The 22,585-nt window shown below is 34.5% G+C and overlaps 1 protein-coding gene across 11 annotated transcripts in view; it reads right to left on the bottom strand.

The window, feature by feature from the left end:
* Window positions 1–2,843: 2,843 nt before the first annotated feature.
* The window catches only part of DLG1 (discs large MAGUK scaffold protein 1), a 288,055-nt gene continuing 268,313 nt past the window's right edge, over window positions 2,844–22,585 (bottom strand). For all 11 annotated transcript variants that reach the window (XM_059920818.1, XM_059920820.1, XM_059920821.1 and 8 more), the window contains 3 exons: window positions 16,551–16,660; window positions 6,070–6,161; window positions 2,844–5,125 (listed from right to left, as the gene is read on the bottom strand). In XM_059920818.1, the coding sequence (XP_059776801.1) occupies window positions 5,019–5,125; window positions 6,070–6,161; window positions 16,551–16,660 (309 nt within the window). In that variant the 3' untranslated portion in view covers window positions 2,844–5,018. The remainder of the gene's footprint in view (window positions 5,126–6,069; window positions 6,162–16,550; window positions 16,661–22,585) is intronic.

Here is a 22,585-nt window from a genome sequence, read left to right as displayed (position 1 = left end):
GGTAGGGGTGCCTGCGGTGCTGGTCCCGTTCTGTTTTTTGAGCTTCACGCTGGTTATTACACGCACGACGCTGGTTTGTAAAAACTCACTGAGGTATATGTACACTTATAATAATGCATTTTATATATGTATGTTATACTTCAAGAAAAAGTAAACAGGGGCTTCCCTGGTGGCACAGTGGTTGAGAATCTGCCTGCCAATGCAGGGCACACGGGTTCGCGACCTGGTCTGGGAAGATCCCACATGCCACGGAGCGACTAGGCCCGTGAGCCACAACTACTGAGCCTGCGCGTCTGGAGCCTGTGCCCCGCAACAAGAGAGGCCGCGACAGTGAGAGGCCCGCGCACCGCGATGAAGAGTGGCCCCCACTTGCCGCAACTAGAGGAAGCCCTCGCACAGAAACGAAGACCCAACACAGCCATAAATAAAGTAAATAAAATTAAAAAAAAAAAGTCAATGTCTAAAAAAAAAAAAAAAAGAAAAAGTAAACAAGAGAGAGGGTGAGAGAGAATTCCAGCCTTCACTGTCCTTTGGTCTCGTCCCCCTAATTCTTCACGTATCTGTTTACTACTACTGTAGGTGACAGAAACGGCTGGAAAAATCCTAGTGTGAAACTCACCCTGGTAAGTTTTCATACCTGTTCCTAAAAGTCTCAAACAATAATACCAGGTTACCTGACCACCAATTCTGTTCACAATGCTGTTTAGTGGACCAGGATTTGTTTTGCCAGTTCTCAGGTAACCATATTTGGGGGTGGAATGGAGAAAGAGCTGGTAGTAGTAGGAAACGAATGAGAAACCAGTCAGTGAGTAAGTAGTGACTATTTTATTCTTAAATTGAAAGACAACGTATTTTATCTGGGCAATTTAAGTAATTTTTTCCAGACCTGTTTCTAGACTCTCAATAATTAATGTTCTGGAGAATCGCTAGGGATGGTAGGGTCTAACACTGTACAGAGATGTGAGAATGGCTTATGAAATCTTGATGTCTTCCAGTTCCATGTTTAAGGCTGAGTTACGGTAGGTCACAATCACAGCACCTCTGACAAAGAGTAGGAATCCTTAGAAGAAGAGATGAGTTAACAAGATTATAGAGACTGAAATGTAAATAATTTCTTAAGTAAAAGTCTGTCAAAATTTCTCTATAGGGATAAAGAATGGTGCACCATATTCTTCTTTCTCACTCTTCTGCAACCATAGACACACTCCAGAGCAAGAGGAAGAACAGATATTGAGAATCAAGTATCAGATGCTGTGATTGGTGTTTTGTACACACTGCTCTATTTAATCCTTATTAATAGTCCTGCAAGGTAGTCAATCAAATCTCATTTAAAATATGGCAAAATGAAGTCTCAAGTTAATCTATACAAGGGGAGTTGGAACAATTCCAGGCTTCTGATTCCAAGGAAAAGGGAATTAACTTTTAGGGTGCCCCCTTTATTTGTAATCTTACTGATTCTCAAAATATCTCCGTTTTACAGATAAACAGAAAGAGGGATGACATGACTTGCCCAACTAACGTTACATAACCAGTAAGTGGTAGAGCTGGCATTCAAGTCAAGTCATTCCATTAGCCCACCTTCTTTACATTATAGTACTCTGCTGCCAAAGCCAACGAGAGCTATGTTGTGCGATCTGGAGGGAGATCAATGGAAGATTCAACATTGGACTAAACCAGATAATCTAAATTTGGGTCAGAAAAGTGACATTTGTGTTTTTCCCTGATATCTTTCAAATCCGACCACCTCAATAAAATCTCTTAATTTCACTAATATTTACTTTCTTTTAGTCAATAATTCAAATCCCGAGGGACTGAAGAGCCCACTAAATTCAGTTCACAGCAAGGGAGGAAAAGTAACTGGAATGGTAGAAAAACTGTTCCAGGAGCCAGGAGTTAAAGGCTCTAATCCTGGCTCTGTTCCTGGTTGCAGTGCAACTTTGATTAGGACACAGGGATCTCTGGGCTTCTGTTTCACCACCTGTAAATTAAGAGTATTCAAGGCAGAATCTTAGAAGGTAGCTGTTTAGTACTTTAGAAAACAAATTTTCCTCATTAATAAAGTCCCCAAATTGCCACGCTTGGAGTTTAAATACTGTGTGGTGGTTCAGCAGGTATTTGCTGACCAGAGTGTATTCTGCTGCAATGAGCCCTTCAAGCTCGCTCCCATCATTTTTTGAAGAGCCCTGCGCAGATATGGAGTAGGAAAGCAACCAAAGACATGTAGTCACATTTAAGAGGCATTTTTACTTTTGCTGAATTAAGGGTATTAAGAAGCATATTAAAAATATGGACTATTTCATAAAACATTCAAAATAGTATTATTCCCTGTGTATTAGAATAGTGGACTTTTCCCCCTAATGAATAGTGTTCCATTTTTGGTTCTAAAGAGTTTCTTTCCTTGTATGTCACTATGACAGTGCTGGGCTGACTTGTTTCCCAGAAACAGTCCTTCCAGCTGTGATGGGAATGACTTGTTCTGTGGGTCTGTCCTTACTTACTATGAGACTCTGGGCAAGGACCTTCATCTAAGTCTATCTTTATCTGTAAAGGGGCAGTAACATAGCATAATTTAAGTCATAGTGCCTTCCACAGTAGGGGCTGAAAAATGAGGCAGCATACTATATTAGAAAGAACTTGGGACAGAGAAACTTCGACACCAATACCCAGCACTGCCATTTACTAGCTAAGTAATCTTGGCCAAGAGATTCTGCTTAAGCCTTATAGTGCGGCCAGTAATTCTTATCTTCTTTTGAAAAATTAAATGATACTAAAGTGTCTGTTGCACAGTAGTACTAAACAATTAGTACTTTTATTAATAATTCTATACAATCTAGAAAGGTGCACAAAAGTATCTTCTTACAAAAAATCACTTAACAAGGACATTCAGAAAGCAATGTAATATACATTTTAACACATAAATGGTGTCATTTTATAATCTCTTGATATTTTACAACATTCGACCAGTAAATACTTCAAAATGGCTTATGCTGGGGTCCTGCTATAAGGTGATTTCTGAGGCTCTTGAGATCATTTTACAATAGTTTTCTTCTAATCTATTTATGTTTGGAAACAACTTATTATATTAGCATGTAACAGCTATGGTATATATTTCAATGTGTTAACATATTCAATTCCAAAACCTACAGGAGAAATATGATTAGGTTGCCTAATGATTCTTGAATTCAGTTTACAAATGATGTGATGCCCCAAATTGTTCCAAGAAAACGCTAGCTTGTAAAATAATTTTTTCTTTCAGAATACAAGACACATTTAACATACAGATTTTACAATAAAGTTTATTAGCTGTTCTCCTCTTTCTCATAAATGGAATGGATAATGTTGATAATTCTTTACAAACCAGTACTCATTTGTTTAAGAAACTGTAATGAGGAGGTTGTCAAAAACACATATTTAATAAACTCCAAAAAAGCAATGGGAAGCCAAACAGTATTATTAATATAAAAGACCAGAGAAATTGATTTCTGAAATTATCTACTTTTCACTAAAATTTCTTAATTGCTCACCATGAAGATCTGTGCAACTCTACTGCAGAGCAGCTACAAGAGATGAAAGGTGTACAGTCTGAGGGGAAAACGCTCATACACATGAGGTTTTTGCCTGTTTGCCTATTAATGAAAGGAGAACTGGAAAGAGGTGGAGACCAAATCCAAAGCCAATGACAAGAACAACGGTAACAACACCCAATCCCCCCGAAAAAAAACCCCCACAAAAAACCAACCAGGAACCATTTGAAAACTTTTATAGAAAAGAGGAGAACATGCCCATGTTTTTATGTATAACCTAATTTCCCTAAGGGCTTCTTTCCACAACCACCATCCTCCTGGTTTCACTTCACACGATTAAGGAAGATAAAGTCCAATCAATTAATATTTAACTTAAAACCAAACCAAGAGAGTAGGTGGCAAAAGAAAAAAAATATATTTTAAATATACATATATATGTGTGTGTGCAACTATGTAAAGAAAATAATTCCCATAGTTACAGAGTTTAAAGAAAGTTATATATATATTTATATATATATATTTTATTATAACAAAATAGTCAGTTATTGTGGGTAAAATATTCATTAAAATCTGACCCCTAAGAATGCATTTAAAATTTTAGACTATGAATTGGACTCCTTCCCACTGCCATAATGATTACATCATCACTGTAATGTCTGTTTTGTATTTATGTCTATGAAATTTTCTCAACCTTATGTGTAAAAGGTGAACTCCCCTAGCACCTAAACATGGCCTCAATTCAGAAAATGTGATGATCATTATGTATGAACAACTTTTGTAAGACACTATAAATAGTGTTGCACAAGTAGATTAAAAACATTTAAACATTGTTATTCCTAGCAAATCTACTGGGAGGAAAAAAAAAAACTTCAAACAATAAAAGACTTTAAGAAGATATGAATATGAATATCCCTTGTGAAATTATTAAAGTTAACTCAGATATTAATTTTGAAATTAAAAAACATATTTTCCTTATTTGTCTATAATGAAATATTTGCTTTGATAACAGAAGTCAATTGAGAAAAGGACTTGAGAGCTAATATGCTGGCCAAACCATGCTATTAAAGTTAAGCATGCATTGTTGCTCAAAGTTTACTAAATCATTGATTAAAACCACTTTTCTTTCATTTATATTGAAATTTGGAAAGAATGTATGTAAAGCTTCTCTGAAAATCTCTTAAAGTTACTTTCCCTTAAACATTAAGGAATTTTGCCACAATTTCCCCGTCTCCCCAAATCCTATTAATAGCTGGTCAGGCCATTCCATCTTCATTTGTGAAAAATGGCCACAAACCAATAGTGAGATAAAATAATACAGATGTTACAACTTGAAGGAGACACTAAGATGTCAAAAATAAGTGCAACTGCAGATCATGATGAGTGGGATATGATTCAACATGGAAGAAGTATTGAAGACAGACTCCAGAAGGAAAGGGCAAAGAAGTGTCAGAGAAAATGAGACTGTGGAAAAGAGAAACAGAGAAACATCAGTCCTCATAACTTTTCTTTTGCTGGAACCCAGATGTAAGGACCAGACTGTTCTTCTATGATCTGCTTCACTTGGTTGTAAATGTCTTCCAGCGTATCTCCCTGTATAATAGCTGTAATGATAGAAACAAAATCAGAAACCTCCATTAAAATTGTCTATCTTCACCATTACAATTGTTGGTAAAACAGCAGAAGCTATATCTTAGAAATACTCATTCAGGAAGAGATACCATCTATGTATTGTTTGCTTAGAAAAGGCTCATTTCATGAATTTTCTTATTTGTAAAACAGAAAAAATTTTATTTTAAAAATTTATCAGAAAGCAAGATTTGGTGATGTTTTACTTTGTTTTGTGTATTTGGGAAATAGACACTGAAGTAATTAGAGGCAAAAGAGCATCTGTCTGCAACTTACTCTTAAATGTTTCAGCAAAATTATAAATGTGGTAAAATGTTAACATTTGTGGAATACGGGTATATGAGAATTGCTAGTACTATTCTTGTGATTTTTCTGTAAGTCTGAAATTATTAAAAATTCTTAAAAAAAAAACCACACACACACATGGGTTACAACACCATGACACTTAATGGTACTTAATATGAACACCAAATATAAGCTAATCATTATTTCAAACAAACAATAAACAACAACAAAAACCTATCCAAAGATACCTAAGGAATAATTTAAAGAATAAAATGAATTTGGGAATTGCTACCTAGTCTTCTCTTTTTAAACAAATAATATCTTAAAATGGATCAAAATTTATAAAGAATAAGAGAAAAGTCAGTTTCATTGAAGAAGTCAAGTCTGAATGTTTTCCTCTGGTCAGTATGAATTATTCCTGTACACGCTGTCCTCATCGACAACCTAAGAAACACTAAATTTCAAGATTCCTCATCACTGCAACCTAGATTAGATGAATTATTCTGAAACTTACAGCACTTATTATTACTACTGCTAAATGTGGGCATAGTGCAAAATCCATTTCAATGGGTCAGTTCATATGGCTCCAAAGCAAAATTCTACCATAAAGGGCACTGCTACACATGATGCCAACCTGTGAAATGTTCAGTAAATTCTTGTTCCAGTTTCATGGCTCTCTCAAACGTCTTTCTGGCTTGTTCTTCCGTCAGACGCTTATTCATTTCCCTATACAAATAAATTTAGAAATTAGTAATTACTACATTATAATACTTTTGAAAAAGGATGACAGAGGAGAGAAGACATATAAAATCATGAAAAGTTGAGCTCTGTTGAGAATCTTAATGTCATTAAAAACTACGTCCAGTCACTGACTATGTAGCTTTTTACTTGGAATGACAGAAGGGTTTCAACACATTTTTGCATTAGTTCAAGACAGTCAAAAAAACTAAGCATTAATTTGACAGGTTTGACTTCGATGAAAATTTCATATTAAAATATGACTTACAGATCTACTTACCAATTTATAGATAGTAAAGGGGATACATGAACACATTAAATAATACCATGAGAAGGCAATCAGCAAAATATAGTCTGGGGAAAACTGCAGAATAAATGAGTTGTTTTCTTCAACAAATAAACAGAAAAAAGAGAAAGATATGAAGGGAGAATCTGTAGATCAAAAGACTTAACAACCAACTGTCACAAACAGATCTTGTTTGGAACTTGATTCAAACAAATTGAAAAAAATTAAACAAAACTTATGAAACAATCAAGAAAACATGAACTGATGATATCAAGGAATTACTGTTTTAGTGTGACATAGTGATTTTTTTTCTTCTTTATGCTTTTTCATATTGCCTGAACCTTCTACAATGTGTACATATTTTTTTATACAGCAGGTTCTTATTAGTTATCCATTTTATACATATTAGTGTATATATGTTTTAGTGTGACATCATAGTGATGTTTTTTAATAAAGAATTTTATCTTTCAAATATATACAAAGATGTATGGATGAGATCATATAATGTCTGGGGTTTGTTTCAAAATAATCTGGAGTGGAGGGATAAGGAGGTGGGGGGATAGATGAAACGAGATTGGTCACAGTTGATAATTAATGCTACAGCTGGATGATGGATAAATGGAAGTTTGCTCCCAACTTAAGAGGGAAAGCTTTCAATGTTTCATCATCAAATATGATGTTTGTTTTGATATTTTGTAGACGACCTTTATCAGATTAAGGAAATTCCCTTCTGTTCATAGTTTACAAAATATTTTTGTCATGAATAGATGTTAATTTTATCAAATGCTTTTTCTGCATTTATTAAAATGATATTTTTTTATACTAAAAGTTTTTTTTTTTTTTTTGGCCGCACCGTGTGGCTTGTGGAATCTTAGCTCCTCAACCAGGGACTGAACCTGGGCCACCACAGTGAAAGCGCCGAGTCCTAACCACTGGACTGCCAGGGAATTCCCCGTAAAATCTGTTAATGCGGTACACTACACTGATTTTTTAAAAAACTAAAGTATAATTGATTTACCATGTTGTTAGCTTCAGGTGTACAGCAAAGTGTTTCTGTTATATACGTATCTATCCTTTTCATATATATATATTCTTTTTCAGATTCTTTTCCATTATAAGTTATTACAAGATACTGAATATAGTTCCCTGTGCTATATAGTAGGTCCTTGGTGTTTATCCATTTTATATATAGTAGTGTGTATCTGTTAATCCCAAACTCCTACTTCATCCCTCCCCCTCCCCTTTGGTAATCATGTTTGTTCTCTATGTCTGCGAGTCTTACACTACACTGATTTCTAAAAATTACTTTAAAAATTGTGGTAAAATATACACAATATAAAAGTTACCATTTTAGCCATTTTAAAGTATACACTTCAGTGGCATTAGTACCTATGCAAGCATCACCACCATCCATACCTATAATTCATTTCATCTGGTAAAACCAAAACTCTATACCTATTAAAAATAACTCCACACTCTTGCCTCCCCCTGGCCCCTGGCAACCACCATTTTTTCTGTCTCTATGATTTTGACTACTCTAGCTGCCTCATATAAGTGGAATCATACAGTATTTGTCTTTCTGTGACTGGCTTACTTCACTTAGCATAATGTATGCAAGGTTCATCCATGTTGTAACACATTGCAGAATTTCCTTCCTTTGTGTGCATATACCATATTTTGCTTAGCCATTCATCTGTCGATGGACATTGAGTTTCTTCCATGTTTCAGCTATTGTGAATAATGATAACATGAACATGGGTGTACAAATATCTCTTTAAGACCTTGTTTTCAATACTTTTGGGTATACACTCAGAGGTGGAATTGCAGGATCATATGGTAATTATTATTTTTAGTATTTTGAGGAAGTGCCATAACTATTTTCCACAGCAGCTGTACCATTTTACATTCCCACCAACAGTATACAAGAATTCCAGTTTTTCCACATCCTTGGCAGCAATTATTTTGTTTTTTTGACAGTAGCCATCCTAATGGGTGTGAGGTAGTATGTCATTGTAGTTTTGATTTGCATTACCCTAGTGATTAGTGATGATAGGTATCTATTCATGTGCTTATTGGCCATTTGTTTATCTTCTTTGGAGAAATGTCTATTCAAGTCCTGTGCCCATTTTTGAATCAAGTTTTTTGTTGTTGTTGTTGAGTTTTAGTTTCTGTATATTCTGGATATTAATCTGTTATCAGACATATGACTTACAGATACTTTCTCCCATTCTGTGGGTTGCCTTTTTATTCTGTGGATAGTGTCATTTGATATAAAAAGTTTTAAAATATTCACAAAGTCTAACCTTCCTTTTTTTCTTTTGTTACCTGTGTCTTTGGTGTCATATCTAAGAAATCACTGCAAAATCCAGTGTTATGAAGTTTTTGTCCTATGTTTCCTTCTAAGAGTTTTATTGTCTTACATTTAGGTCCTTGATCCATTTTTAGTTGACTTTTGTATGTGGTGTTAGGTAAGGATCCAACTTCATTCTTCTGTATGTGGATATGCAGTTTTCCTAGCACCATTTGTTGAACAGACTGTCCTTTCCTCATTGAATGGTCTTGCATCCTTGTCAAAAATCAACTGACCATTTCTTCCCCCTGGTTTTTTATCTCTGTCGTTATGCCAGTACCACAGCATTTTGATTTCTGTAGTTTGCAATAAAATTTGAAATCAGGAAGTGTGAGTCTTCCATTTTTTTGTTCTTTTTTAAAGATTGTTTTCACTATTTGGGGGTTCCTTGAGATTCTATATGAATTTTAGTATGGATTTTTCTATTTTTGCAAAAAATATCATTGGGATTTTGATAGGTATTGCATTGAACGGGTAGGTCACTTTGGGTGGTACTGACATTTTAACAATATTAAGTGTTCCAATCCATGAACATGGAATGTGTTTCTACTTATTTATATCTTAATTTCTTTCAGCAATGTTCTATAGTTTTCATTGTACAAGTCTTTCACCTACTTGGTTAATTCCTAAGTATTTTATTCTTTTTGATGCTATTGTAAATAAAATTGTTTTTGTAATTTCCTTTTCAGATTATTCATTGTTTATGTATAGAAATGTAACTGATTTTTGTATGTTGACTTTGCATACTTCTACTTTGCTGAATTTATTAGTTCTAATGGCTTTTGTGTGGAGTCTTTATGGTTTTCTACAGATAAGATCATATCATCTGCAAACAGAGATAATTTTGCTTCTTCCTTACCAATTTGGATGGCTTTTTTTTCTTGCTTAATTCCTCTGGATACAACTTCTAGTACTACGTTAAATAGAAGTGGTGAAAGCAGGCATCCTTGCCTTATTCCTGATCTTAGAAGAAAAGCCTTCAGTCTTTCACCATTGAGTATGATGTTTGCTGTCAGTTTTTCATAAATGGCTTTTATTATGTTGAGATAGTTTCCTTCTATTCTGATTTTGTTGAATATTTTTATCATGAAAGGGTGCTGAATACTGTCAAATGCTTTTTCTACATCAGTTGATGATCATGTGATTTCCCCCTTCATTTTGTTATGTGGTTTATTACAATGATCCATTTTCATATGTTGAAACATCCTTGCATTCCAGGAATAAATCCCACTTGCTCATGGTGTATAATCCTCTTAATATGTTGGTGAATTGTTTGCTAATATTTTGTTGAGGATTTTTACGTAAATGTTAATAAGGGATATTGGTCTACAGTTTTCTTGTAGTTTCTTTGTATGGCTTTTGTATCAGGGTAATGCTGGTCACATAGAATGAGTTAGGAGGGATTGGCATTAGTTCTTCTTTTAAATGTTTGTTATAATTCACCAGAGAAGCCATCAGATCCAGAGCATTTCTTTGTTGGGAGTTTCTGACTACTGATTCAATTTTCTTAATATAGGGTGTATAAGTTATATGTATACAAAACTTACTATAGTTACAGGTCTATTCAGATTTTCTATTTCTTTGTGATTTAGTCTTGGTAGGTTTTATGTTTCTAGCAATTTGTCCACCTAGGTTACCCATATTTTTGGTGCCCAATTGTTCATAATACTCTCAGAATCCTTTTTATTTCTGTATAATCAGTAGTAATGTCCCTACTTTCATTTCAGAGTTTAGTTTCAGAGTCTTCTTTTTTTCCCTTAGTCTGTCTACCTAAAGGTTTGTCATTTTTCTTGATCTTTTTGAAGAATCAACTTTTGTGGCCTAACATATGGTCTACCCTGGCAAATGTCCCATGTGCACTTGAGAAGAATGTGTATTCTGTTATTACTGGCTAGAGTGTTCTGTATATGTCTGTTAGGTCTATCTGGTTTATTGTGTTGTTTAAGCCCTCCATTTCCTTATGTATCTTCTGTCTGGTTGTTCCATCCATTATTTTGAGTGGGGTACTGAAGTCTCCAACTATTATTGTAGAGCTGTTTCTCCCTTCAATTGTGTCAGTTTTTCCTTCATGTATTTTGATGATCTGTTATTAGGTACATAACTGTTTATAATTGTTATATCTTCTTGCCATATTGAAACTTTAATTAATATACAATGTCCTTCTTGTCATATATAACCTTTTTCGATTTAAAGTCTATTTTGTCTGATATTGGTATAGCTACTCCTGATCTCTTTTGGTTACTATTTGAATAGAATATCTCTTCTACTTTCTCAACTTGTTTGTGTCTTTGGATTGCATGTGTTTTATCCAGTCTGCCAATCTTTGTCTTTTGATTGGAGAGTTTAGTCCACTTACATAAATTACTGAAAATAAGGACTTCTGTATGTGATAATTCACTTTTCTCTTGCTGCTTTCAAAATTCTGTCTCTGTCTCTTGATAGTTTGATTAAAATGTGTTTCAATGTGGGTCTCTCTGAGTTCATTTTACTTGAAGATTGTTGAGCTTTTTGGATGTTTATATTCATGTCTCTCATCAAGTTTGGGAAAATTTCAGCCATTATTTTTTCAAATATTCTCTCTGCTTTTTCTCTTTCTTCTAATACTGGGACTCCCAGATGCATATGTTCTTCCGGTTGATGGTATCCCACAGGTTCCTTAGGATCTGTTCACTTTTCTTCAGTCGTTTCTCTTTCTGTTCATAGCCTTGATAATTTCCATTCTTCTATCAAGTTTGCTGAATCTTTGTTCCTGCCTGCCCAAATCTGTGTTTGAATCCCTCTTTGAATGAAATTTTTCATTTCAGTTATTGTACTTTCCAGCTCCAGAATTTCCTTTTGGTTTCCTACCTCTTTATTGATGTTTCCATTTTGTTCACACATTGTTTCCTTGACTTTTTCCACATCTTCTTTGAGTTTGCTGAGAAACTTTAAGACAGCTGTCTTAAAAGTCCTTGTCTAGTATATCTGCCATTAGGTCTTTTTCAGGGACAGTTTCCATTGATTTATTTTTTCCCTTTGAATAGGCCACACTTTGTTTCTTTGTATGCCTTATAAATTTCTGTTGAATACTGGACATTGGAATCTTATAATGTGATAATGCCAGAGGTAAAATTCTCCTTCCTTTAGGGTTTTTTGTTTGTTTTTAATTGTTGTAGGATGCCTCCATGCCAGGGATTAGCCTGAGGTATACACAAGGTCTTCTCAGATCTTTTCTGAGCCTGTGCCTTTCCCTGGGCATGTGTGTTGACTTTCTGAATACTCCTGTATATGTGAACGTCCTAGTCTGGCTCCCAAATGGGAAAAAGAAAACGTAAAAGAGGGGGAAAAAAGGCACCACCAGCCCCTTAACTCTCTAGAAGTCACTTCAGCCTGAGAGGTGGGGCCCTGCAACAGTGGCAGTGGGGTTTGCAACAATGGCTCCCTGCTTCTGTGTCTGCACCTCCACAGTCAGAAGCAGGAATCAGCTATCTGAGCAGAGATTCCCCAGTGTTTGGAGGACAAGGTCCTTATTCCCCACCTTGGCTCCACAAACTTTATGTAAGCTGCTCAAGGAATGAGTGCAAGGCTACCTGCTAGGGGGCTGAAGGTGGGGAAATGGGAAGTTGCTACCATGGTAAGAGGTGAAATAAATCAAATTTGACAGTTCAAACCATCCCCTAGAAGCTGCAAGCCTTCAATGAATTCCTGAGTTCCAAAATACCGTTGCCCCTTGAACAATGTCAGGGTTAGGGGTGCCAACCCTCCATGCAGTTGAAAATCCATGTATAACAGTCGGCCCTCCATGTGCTTGGTTCCTCTGTATCCATGGTTCCGCATCCACAATCAACCGCAGATTGAGTAGTACTGCAATATTTACTACTGAAAAAAATCCATGTTTAAGTAGACCCATGCAGTTCAAACCTGCGATGTTCAAGGGTCAACATCAGACAGATTCTGCAAGTCCAACTGCTGTCTAGGTGGGGAGACAGATTCCTGGTGCTTCCTACTCCATCTTCTCTCTAGCTCTATTGCTGATTAATCTTAAATGTTAACCTAGCCTTGCATTCCTTAAATAAACCCAACTTGGCTGTTGTATTTTATCTTATTAAAAAAATTGTTGGAGGACTTCCCTGGTGGCGCAGTGGTTGAGAATCTGCCTGCCAATGCGGGGGACATGGATTCGAGCCCTGGTCTGGGAAGATCCCACATGCCGCGGAGCAACTAGGCCCGTGAGCCACAACTACTGAGCCTGTGCATCTGGAGCCTGTGCTCCGCAGCAAGAGAGGCTGTGATAGTGAGAGGCCCGCGCACCGCGATGAAGAGTGGCCCCTGCTCACTGCAACTAGAGAAAGCCCTTGCACAGAAACAAAGACCCAACACAGCCAAAAATAAATAAAGAAATAAACAAAGAAACTTACAGTTAAAAAAAAAATTGTTGGATTCAAATTGCTCTATTTTGGTAAGGATTTCTGTATCTATATTCATGGTAAGACTGGTTTGTCATTTTCATTTCCTGTGAAATCTTTCACAGGTTTTGGTATTAAATTAATGCCCATAAAATTAGTTGAAGAATCTTTATAAGACTGGTATTACTTCTTAGCTTTTGGTAGAATTCAGTAAGTCCTTTTGGCTCTTTTATTTGTGGGAAGGCTTTTCATAACAAAGTCAAGTTCTTTAGGAGTACAGGTCTAGATTTCCTATTTCTTTTTTTCCTTTTCTATTTCTTCAGATTTTTTTAAAGTATAATTTTCAAACATAGAACAGAAATATCATAAATGTATATCTTGATGAGTTTTCAGCAACTTAACGCTTACCTGTATATCCAGTACCTAGACTGAGATAGATTACATCAGCACCTAAGAATCTGGGTGTCTTCACTCCAGTCACCAACCTACCCTCAAAGAGTAACCTCTATTTGATTTCTATAAGCAATGATTAAATTTGGGATCATGGAGTATATATACTTTTAGGTCTGAATTTTTTTTTACTCAAATTATGTTTGTGAGATTCTTCTATACTTCTGTGTGTAATTGGAGATTGCTCATTCTCATTACTGTAGAATATTTCATTTTGTGTGAATATGTCATATTTACATAGGCTCTGATGGGTATTTGGATAGTTTCAAGTTTTTAGTTATTTAGTACAGTATTTCCATCTAATCTAGTACATGTCTTTGGTAAACATACATAAACATTTCTGTTGAGTATATATCTAGGAATGAGACTTTTGGGTCCTAAGTTATGTGTACGTTCAGCTTTAGGAGATACTGTAAACAAGTTTACCAGTGTGGATGTACCAATTTACACTCCTATCAGTGTTATGAGCTTCAGTTGCTCCACATCCTTGCCAACATTTGGTACCTTTTCATTTTAGCTATTTTAGTATAATATATGACCTTGTGGTTTTAACTTGCATTTCCATGATTAAGCACTATCTAAAATGTTTATTAATTATTTGGATCCTCTTGTGAAGTGTCCAAGTCCTTTGCTCATTTTTCTACTGGATTGCCTGTGTTAACATTTTTAATGTCTACTGGATGTGTAGTGATATTCCCATTTTCATTCTTTTTAAAAAAAAATTTATTTATTTATTTATTTATTTATGGCTGTGTTGGGTCTTCGTTTCTGCGTGAGGGCTTTCTCTAGTTGCGGCAAGCGGGGGCCACTCTTCATCGCGGTGCGTGGGCCTCTCATTATTGCGGCCTCTCTTGTTGCGGAGCACAGGCTCCAGATGTGCAGGCTCAGTAGTTGTGGCTCATGGGCCTAGTTGCTCCGTGGCATGTGGGATCTTCCCAGACGAGGGCTCGAACCCGTGTCCCCTGCATTGGCAGGCAGACTCTCAACCACTGCGCCACCAGGGAAGCCCTCCCGTTTTCATTCTTGATGTTATTTATGCCTTTAAAATTTTCTTTCCTTGATCTTTCTTATTAACAGTTTATAGTATTTTCAAAGAAAACATTTTTGATTTGTTAATCCTCTCTACCATATGTTTGTTTTCTAGGCTACTATATCCTCCAAATTTATTTACTTGACAATTTTATTACCATTGAGTTCAAAGCATTTATTAACTTATAGAGTGACTTATTCTTTGATCCACAGAATTTCCAAATATTTGGGGATTTTCCAGTGATCTTTTAATTATTCATTTCTACTCTAATTTCATCATGCTCAGAGATATTTGTTTTTAATCATTTGAAATCTGTGGCTTAGCATATAATTAGTTTTGGTAATTATTTTAAGTGCACTTGAAATCAAGGTGTAAATTTTGCAGATGTTGAGTGCAGTGGTCTATGTATGTCAGTTAGGTAAAGTTTCTAATTTGTGTTGTTGTATATCCTTATTTATTTTTTTATTTGTCTCTTTTCTTATTGTATTACTTTGTGATTCTTTTGTTATGTTCGCCCACTATGATTGTGGAATTATATTATTTTTCCTACATAGCTGTCAATTTGTGCTTTAGATATTTTGAGACTGTGTTACTAAAAGTGTAAACAAATGTATAAATATATCTTCCTAATGGAGTGAACCTTTAATTTCTATGAATGTCCCTCTTTATCTCTAGTAATACTTACCTTAAAGTATACTTTGAAAGTAGTATAAACCAGCTTAATTTATTTAGTGTTTGCAGGGTATATCCCTTTTTTCTATTCTCTTTCAGCCCTTCCATAGACTAATAATTAAGGTATGTCTTATGAAAGCAACATATAATTGATGGGTTTTATAGCACACTACCCCAAAATATGGTACCTTGGCATATTGAATATTTTATGTTGAAGGAATTTGAAAAATGACAGGTACAGGAAGGACTCTCTGACCTTCACCTGAAGCAGGTCAAAAAGACCCTCATGTGAGAGGTGACCTCCCTATATCTGAAGGACCATCCTTATCCTTATCCTTATCTCTGACGATGGAGGGAAGCTGAGAGGAATCTGAATGAACAAGCCTTACTAAGTTTCCACTAGTTTACTACTCTTAAGTCATATCGTCTGGTCCTATCACATTTTCCCATCACTCTCCACTCTTCATCTAACCTAGTATAAAAATGTTCAGGTTTAACCATTTCTTTGGATTTTCATTTTCTTATGAAGGGTCCTATGTCATGTAAAACTTAAATAAATTTGCATGCTTTTCTCTTGTTCATCTGTCTTTTGTTACAGAGGCCCAGCTGAGAACCTGGAGGAGTAGAAGGTAAAGATTCTTTTCCTTTTCTACAAAAGCAACATATAGTTATTTATTTTTCATTCCTCTATTCTGACAATTTTTGTATTTTAATTGGACCATTTAGTCTAGAATTTAATGAAACATTTGGGTTAATTTATACTATCTTACTATCTGTATCCTTTTGCCCCACCTAATACTATGTTTCTATTTGCTCATTCCTCTCTTCTTTTAATATTTATTTAAATTCTATTTTTTGTCCTCTATTAGGTAACTATTTATACATTATTTTATTCTCTTAATGGTTACCCAGAGCTGCACTGCCCAATTAAGTAGGTACTGGACACATGTGACTATTTAAACCTAAAAATTCTAACATATGTTACTTTATACTTTAGTATATTAATGTTGATGATTATGATAGTTAGTATCAAGAGTGCTTATTTAATCCTCACAACAACCCTCTGAGGTGGGTATACTATTATTACCTGCAATTTACAGATAAAGGAATTGAGATGCAAGAAGGGTAAGCAAATTACCCAATGTAATAAGTAACAGAGACTGGATTTGTTTTTAGAGGCTGTGCCTTAGGCATTTACACTTACATGATATTTTCCATGGATTTGGGTTTAATAAAAATGGAGATTGGGTAAAGTTGTGCAATCTGTAATCTCTTTATGGCATTTCCAGACACATCGAGGATACAGTGTTTGCCCTAAAACAGACGGAATAGGGAAGAAAAACAAGTGAACCAAGTATTTTCAACTATTTCAAAGGTACATTTCCTACAAGTACAAAATCTGAATTATGTTTGGATCCTGTTCACTTTAAGCAAACTTGTCATTTCTGTTATGAAGACAATGAATAATGACTATGGATAACTGGTATTCTATTCTCAAATATTGCATTTAAAAAGGAATGAAAATACAGTTCCCTTACTCCTAGCTTTCACAGATCAGTAATCTCTCAAAATGGCAACCAATATGGGGTTCCTATCTTTTACTTTGCTGAGAAAGGGCACTAAAAAATACCCTAAGCTACCATCTTACCACAACCATCATTTCATAAAAGAATATATGATCAAACAAGAATGTAAAAGTGTAGGATAAAGGAGAATCTTTAAAACTGAATAAATTTAAATTTATAAAACCTCACTACCACTCTCTGTTCTATTTTTCATCTTACTGGTGACCAGTAAAAACTTTACCACAAACTGAAGCATTTGGAAACCCCAATTCTGAGTTTAAGATGCTTTCCTGACATGCTTAAATTCACGCCAAAGGCCATTAAGGTTTTTAGTAAAGATGAGCATTTCCATGTTAAATAGGGTAGTACTTCTAATTTATCAAACAGATTTTATTTTAACATTTAAAGTCAGGTACTACCCCATAATGCGTCTTGTAATCTAAGGGCTTGAATCCACTTGAATGAATGATAATTTCAACTCAGTAGGACTATTTAAAATAAAAAAATTAATATTTTATGAATACTTCAAACATATAGAAGGTAAATAACAGATATACATGTACCCACCACCTCCTTTTATTAGATATTACTATTTTACCTGATTGCTTAGAAATTTTAAAAAACTTTACATTGAAACATTAACATTCTATCTTGTTTGCTTTATCTCCCTCTCTATATATGTACACAATAGTTTAACAGTAAATTGCAAACATAAAACTTCTTTACCCCTTATTTCCTAAACACAATGACATCTCTTACATAACCACAGTATAATTTCAGTTGGTCATCTAGTATCCTTTACTGCAAAAGGAAAAAAAGTATTCTTGCTCTAGGGTCCAATCCAGGACCACATATTGCATTTAGTTGTAATGTCTCTTTAGTCTCTGTCAATCTGGCACAGTTCTTTAGTCTTTGTCTTTCATGATCTTGATATTTTTCAAGAGTACAGAACATTTTTTTTCATAGAATATGCCTCAACCTGGGTTTGCCTGATGTTTCCCATCAGATGGCAGGATACACATTTTTGGTAGGACTACCACAGAAGTGATGTTGCATCCTTCTCAGTCCATCATATCAGGAAGCATAAGATGTCTACTAGTGATGTTAATTTTGATCACTTTTTAAAGGTTTTTGTCTGCCAGGTTTAGATTACTATTTTCCTTTTGTAGCTGATAAGTATTTGGGGGAAGGATATGTTGAAACTATGTAAATATCCTGTTTCTCATCAGGTATTGATTCACTCATTAATTTTAGCATACACTGATGATTCTTGCCTGAAACAATTATTATCATGGTGGTTGTCAAGAGAGCTCTCTTAATTCCATCATTCCTTCTAACCTTATTAGTAGACATTCTAATAATGTAAGGTAAAGCTTTCCCTTCTATCTACTTATTTATTTATTCATATATTTATTTATACCATTATGGACTCTTGGATTCTTGTTCTCTATGTTATAATCACTTATTATCATTTATTTTAATATTTCAATTATGCCAGACTTGGCCACTGGGGGGCCTTACAGGTTGGTTTCAGTGTCTTTTTGACATATTTGTATCATTCTTTAAGCACTTCCTTAGTTTTCTGAGCAAAATGTTCTAGGCTCATCTTGTACTTTCCCAGTGGAATCAGCCATTATTCTAATGAGTTCTGGACCTTTTTAATGGAGGATAGTATTTAGAAGCCAAGATCTCGACACTAGATATTCTCATTGTTTATTGAGGAGTCATCATTTTTAGGCCTTCTTTGTGGACAGAGCAAGAAAACATATATGCACATTTATATTTCTATATCTGTATTAAGATGCATGGGTTTATATTCATATCTCTAATTCCAATCCAATTACCATAGAGTTTATTCTACCCTCTCCCCTTTCCATATTTCTAAAATCCCTTCTTTGACAGCGAGAAATCTAGCTCCCACCAATTGTCAATATATTAATTTATTTGCTCAACTCTAAAATATATCTTAAAGTAGTTTCAGACCTATTAACCCATACCACTCTAATTAGAGTTCAATATTTGTTCATAGGCTTTCTGTCTTTAGCCTGTCTTCAAGTATTATTGGGATTAAGACTTCTCCCCTCCGTTCCTCTCTTCAATGAAGTTATTTGAAAATTAATTTAAAAATAACTATTTCAAACAGACTAGGTTTAGTTTGCTTATATATCATTCTGCTTTCCCTTCATCTTCTCTTCTTGTTTTTTTAATATACAAAATGTTAACACAGTTCTAAAGTCAAAATTATACAAAAAGGTATACTTAGAGAAATGCTACACCTCCATCCCTTCTACCTCAATCCCAATCTCCCATCCTTTCCACTCCTCCCTCGTAGGTAACCGATCTCAGGTTTGATTTATCATTTTTATATCTTATTTTTGTGTGAATTGTGTATTTATATCTTTTGTCCATTTTCTAATAGATTTTGGTCTCTATTCGCTCAATTTTTAACAGTTTTTAATATTCGGGAATATCAGCCCTTTTCTTGAAGATTTTTTCTGTCAGTTGTTTTTTGACATTGGTAATGGTGTTTTCTATTAGTTTTAGGAAAAGTTTTTTGGTCAAGCAAAAGTCTTTGTTTTCATGCGTTCAGAAGTTATCAGTCTTTTACTGCATCTGAATTTTGATTCATGGTTAAAAAACCTTCCCTATGCCCAGGTTATATTTTCTTCTGTCAATTGTATTAGAGCCAATTTTTGTGTATGGTGTGAAGTATGGTTCTTTTATTTATTTATTTATTTATTTGGTTGCACTGGGTCTTAGTTGCAGCACCTGGGCTCCTTAGTTGCAGCTTGCGGGCTCCTTAGTTGTGGCATGCGAACTGTTAGTTGTGGCATGCATGTGGGATCTAGTTCCCTGACCAAGGATTGAACCCGGGCCCCCTGCATTGGGAGCATGGAGTCTTATCCACTGTGCCATCAGGGAAGTCCCCCTGAAGTATGGTTCTAATTTACCTTTTCTCCAGTTGTTCCAACACTATTTACTTAAAAGCCCATTATTAAAAGCCCCAGTGATATGAGATTGCACCTTTGTCATATACTATATTTTCATATGTATTTGGGTCTTTCCTGGATTCTCTTTTCTATTCTACTCGTCTTTTTGTCCTATTCATGGGTCATTAACACACTGTTTTAATTAAGAAGTCTTAATAGTATTCTTTAATATCTGGTAGGGCTAGAATCTCTTGTAGCTTTTCTTTTTGTGTTGTCCTGGCTTCTCTTATGAACTTCAATTCCATTTGTCCAACCCCATAAAAAAGCTGGTAGTTATTTTTACCGGGATTGTGCTCATATATAAATAGCTTAGACAGAACTGGCAGCTTTACAACATTGAATTGTCATAGCTAAGAACAAGGGATGTCTTTACATTTGATCAAGTCTAATATTCTGTCTTTCAGGAGTGTTTTACAGATTTCTTCATATAAGTCTGTATATTTCTCATTAAGTCTACTAAGTATTTTACATGCTATTTCTTACATTATGAATGGGGTTTTCTCTATAATCATCTTCTGATTACTGTTCATGTAAAAGAAGCTATTAATTTCTGCATATTAATTTTATATGCTACCTTACTCTAGCTTTTTATGTCTTTGATTTTATAAGTCTTTAATTTTATAATAAATTTATATTTTACAAAATAAATTTTATAATAAATTTTGTATGGTTTCTAGGTTACCATATTATCTGAAAACAGAGATAGTTTTCTTTCTTTTCCAATTCTTATGCCTCTGATTGATTTGTATTGTGTAATAGCATTGACTAATACCTTGAGTAGTAGTAGAGATAATGGACATCCTTGCCTTGCTCCTATCATAATGGCACTGCCTCAGTGTTTCTCCCATTAAGGATTTTGATCCGTCCATCTCAATCTTTTTCTTTTTTTCTCTTTAAGAAAATATCAACAATCTCTGTATTTTTGAGATTTCCCCCTCCCAGTAGAGGTACTGGATTTTACCAAATGCTTTTCAGGCATCTGTGAATATATGATTTTTCTCTTTAGATCTGTTAATATGGTAGATTACATTAATGGATTTCCTCATATTGAGCTGACTTTAAATACCTTTAATCCCATTTGGTCATGGTATATTATTTTTGCAGTGTGGTATTGGATTCTGTTTATTAAAATATTTAACACTTCTGTATTAATATTTATCAGTGATACTGATCTATAATTTTCACTGTCTTCATCAGGTTTAGATATCAATATTAGACTTGCTTCATAAAAAGAATGCTCTTGAACAGTATTTATGGAGCTTTAGGATGATCTAATCTTTCAAGATTTATTAGAATTCCCCCATGAAGTCATCTGGGCCTGATGCTTTTTGTGGCATAGTTTCTTGATAACTTGCTCTATTTCTTCTAAAGATTTCTTCTTCTATAGAAATCTTTCCATCTCTAATAGGTCAATTTTGGTAAACTGTATTTTTCTAGGAAATTATCCATCTCAACCAAGTTTAAAATTTTATTTATATAAAGATATGCAATATAGTCTTTTATGATTTCATAATATTTCAATGGTTATGTCCCCTTGTCATTTCCTGTGTCTAGTGTTTGTGATTTTCCCCTTAAAAAAAATCAGGTTAGCTAGTTTGTCTATTGTGTTATTTCTTTCTAGATCTTCTGCTTTTCTATTCTCCACCTTAATTTCTTACAAAAATCCATTTTATTATTTTTATTATAAAGAATATGTATGCAAGTGACAAAAAACTTATGTAGTTCAGAAAGCATATAATGTTAAAGATACAAGTTCTGTTTTCCCCCAAAGCACTAGGAGGAATGTCAGTTAAATGAAAAAAAAAGGCTCAGTTAAGGCATAACTGACATACAATAAACTGCAGATATTGAAGTATACAATTTGGTAAGTTTTGACATGTATATACACCTTGAAATCATCACCATAATCAAAATAATAAATATATCAGTCACTCCCCAGTTTCATACCTCTTTGTAACCTCTCCTTCCTGTCCTTCTCCAAGCAACCACTAGTCTGCTTTTTGTTACCATAGATTAGTATGAAATTTCTAAAACTTTATTTAAGTACAATTATTCAGTATGTAGTTTACTGTCTGGCTTCTTTCACTCAGCAAACTACTTTGGGATTCATCCATGTTGTTGTGTAACATCAACAATTTATTACTTTTTATTGCTGAGTAGTAGTCCATTACATGAATATACCACACTTTATCCATTCACCAGATGAGGGACATCTGGGTTATTTCCAGTTTTTGCCCATTATAAATAAAGCTGTTACGAATATTCATGTTAAGTCTCTGTATGGACATATGATTTCTTTCCTCCTATCTCTGTCAAAACTTGGTAATGGTCAGTTTAAAAAAACTTAGCCATTCCAATGGGTATGTAGTGGCTCCTCATTAAGGTTTCAATCTGCATTTACCTAATGACTGACTGTGTTGAGTATCTTTTCATGTGCTTATTGGCCATTTTTATATCTTCCTTCGAGAAACGTCTTTTCAAGTCCTTTGTTCATTTAAAAATAGGGTTGTCTTTATTATCGTGATGAAAGAGTTCTTTACATATTCTAGATACAAATCTTTTATGAAATATATGATGTGAAAATATTTTCTCCTAGTATATGGCTTGTCTTTTTATTCACTTAACAGTGTTTTTTTCTTTCCCCCCCAAGAGCAGAAGTTTTAATCTTGATGAAGTCCAATTTA

The sequence above is a fragment of the Balaenoptera ricei genome, chromosome 4, assembly GCF_028023285.1.
Source record: "Balaenoptera ricei isolate mBalRic1 chromosome 4, mBalRic1.hap2, whole genome shotgun sequence".
Taxonomy (NCBI): Eukaryota; Metazoa; Chordata; class Mammalia; order Artiodactyla; family Balaenopteridae; genus Balaenoptera; species Balaenoptera ricei.
Note: the sequence above shows the minus strand (reverse complement) of the source record. Positions and strands in the feature narration are given on the sequence as shown.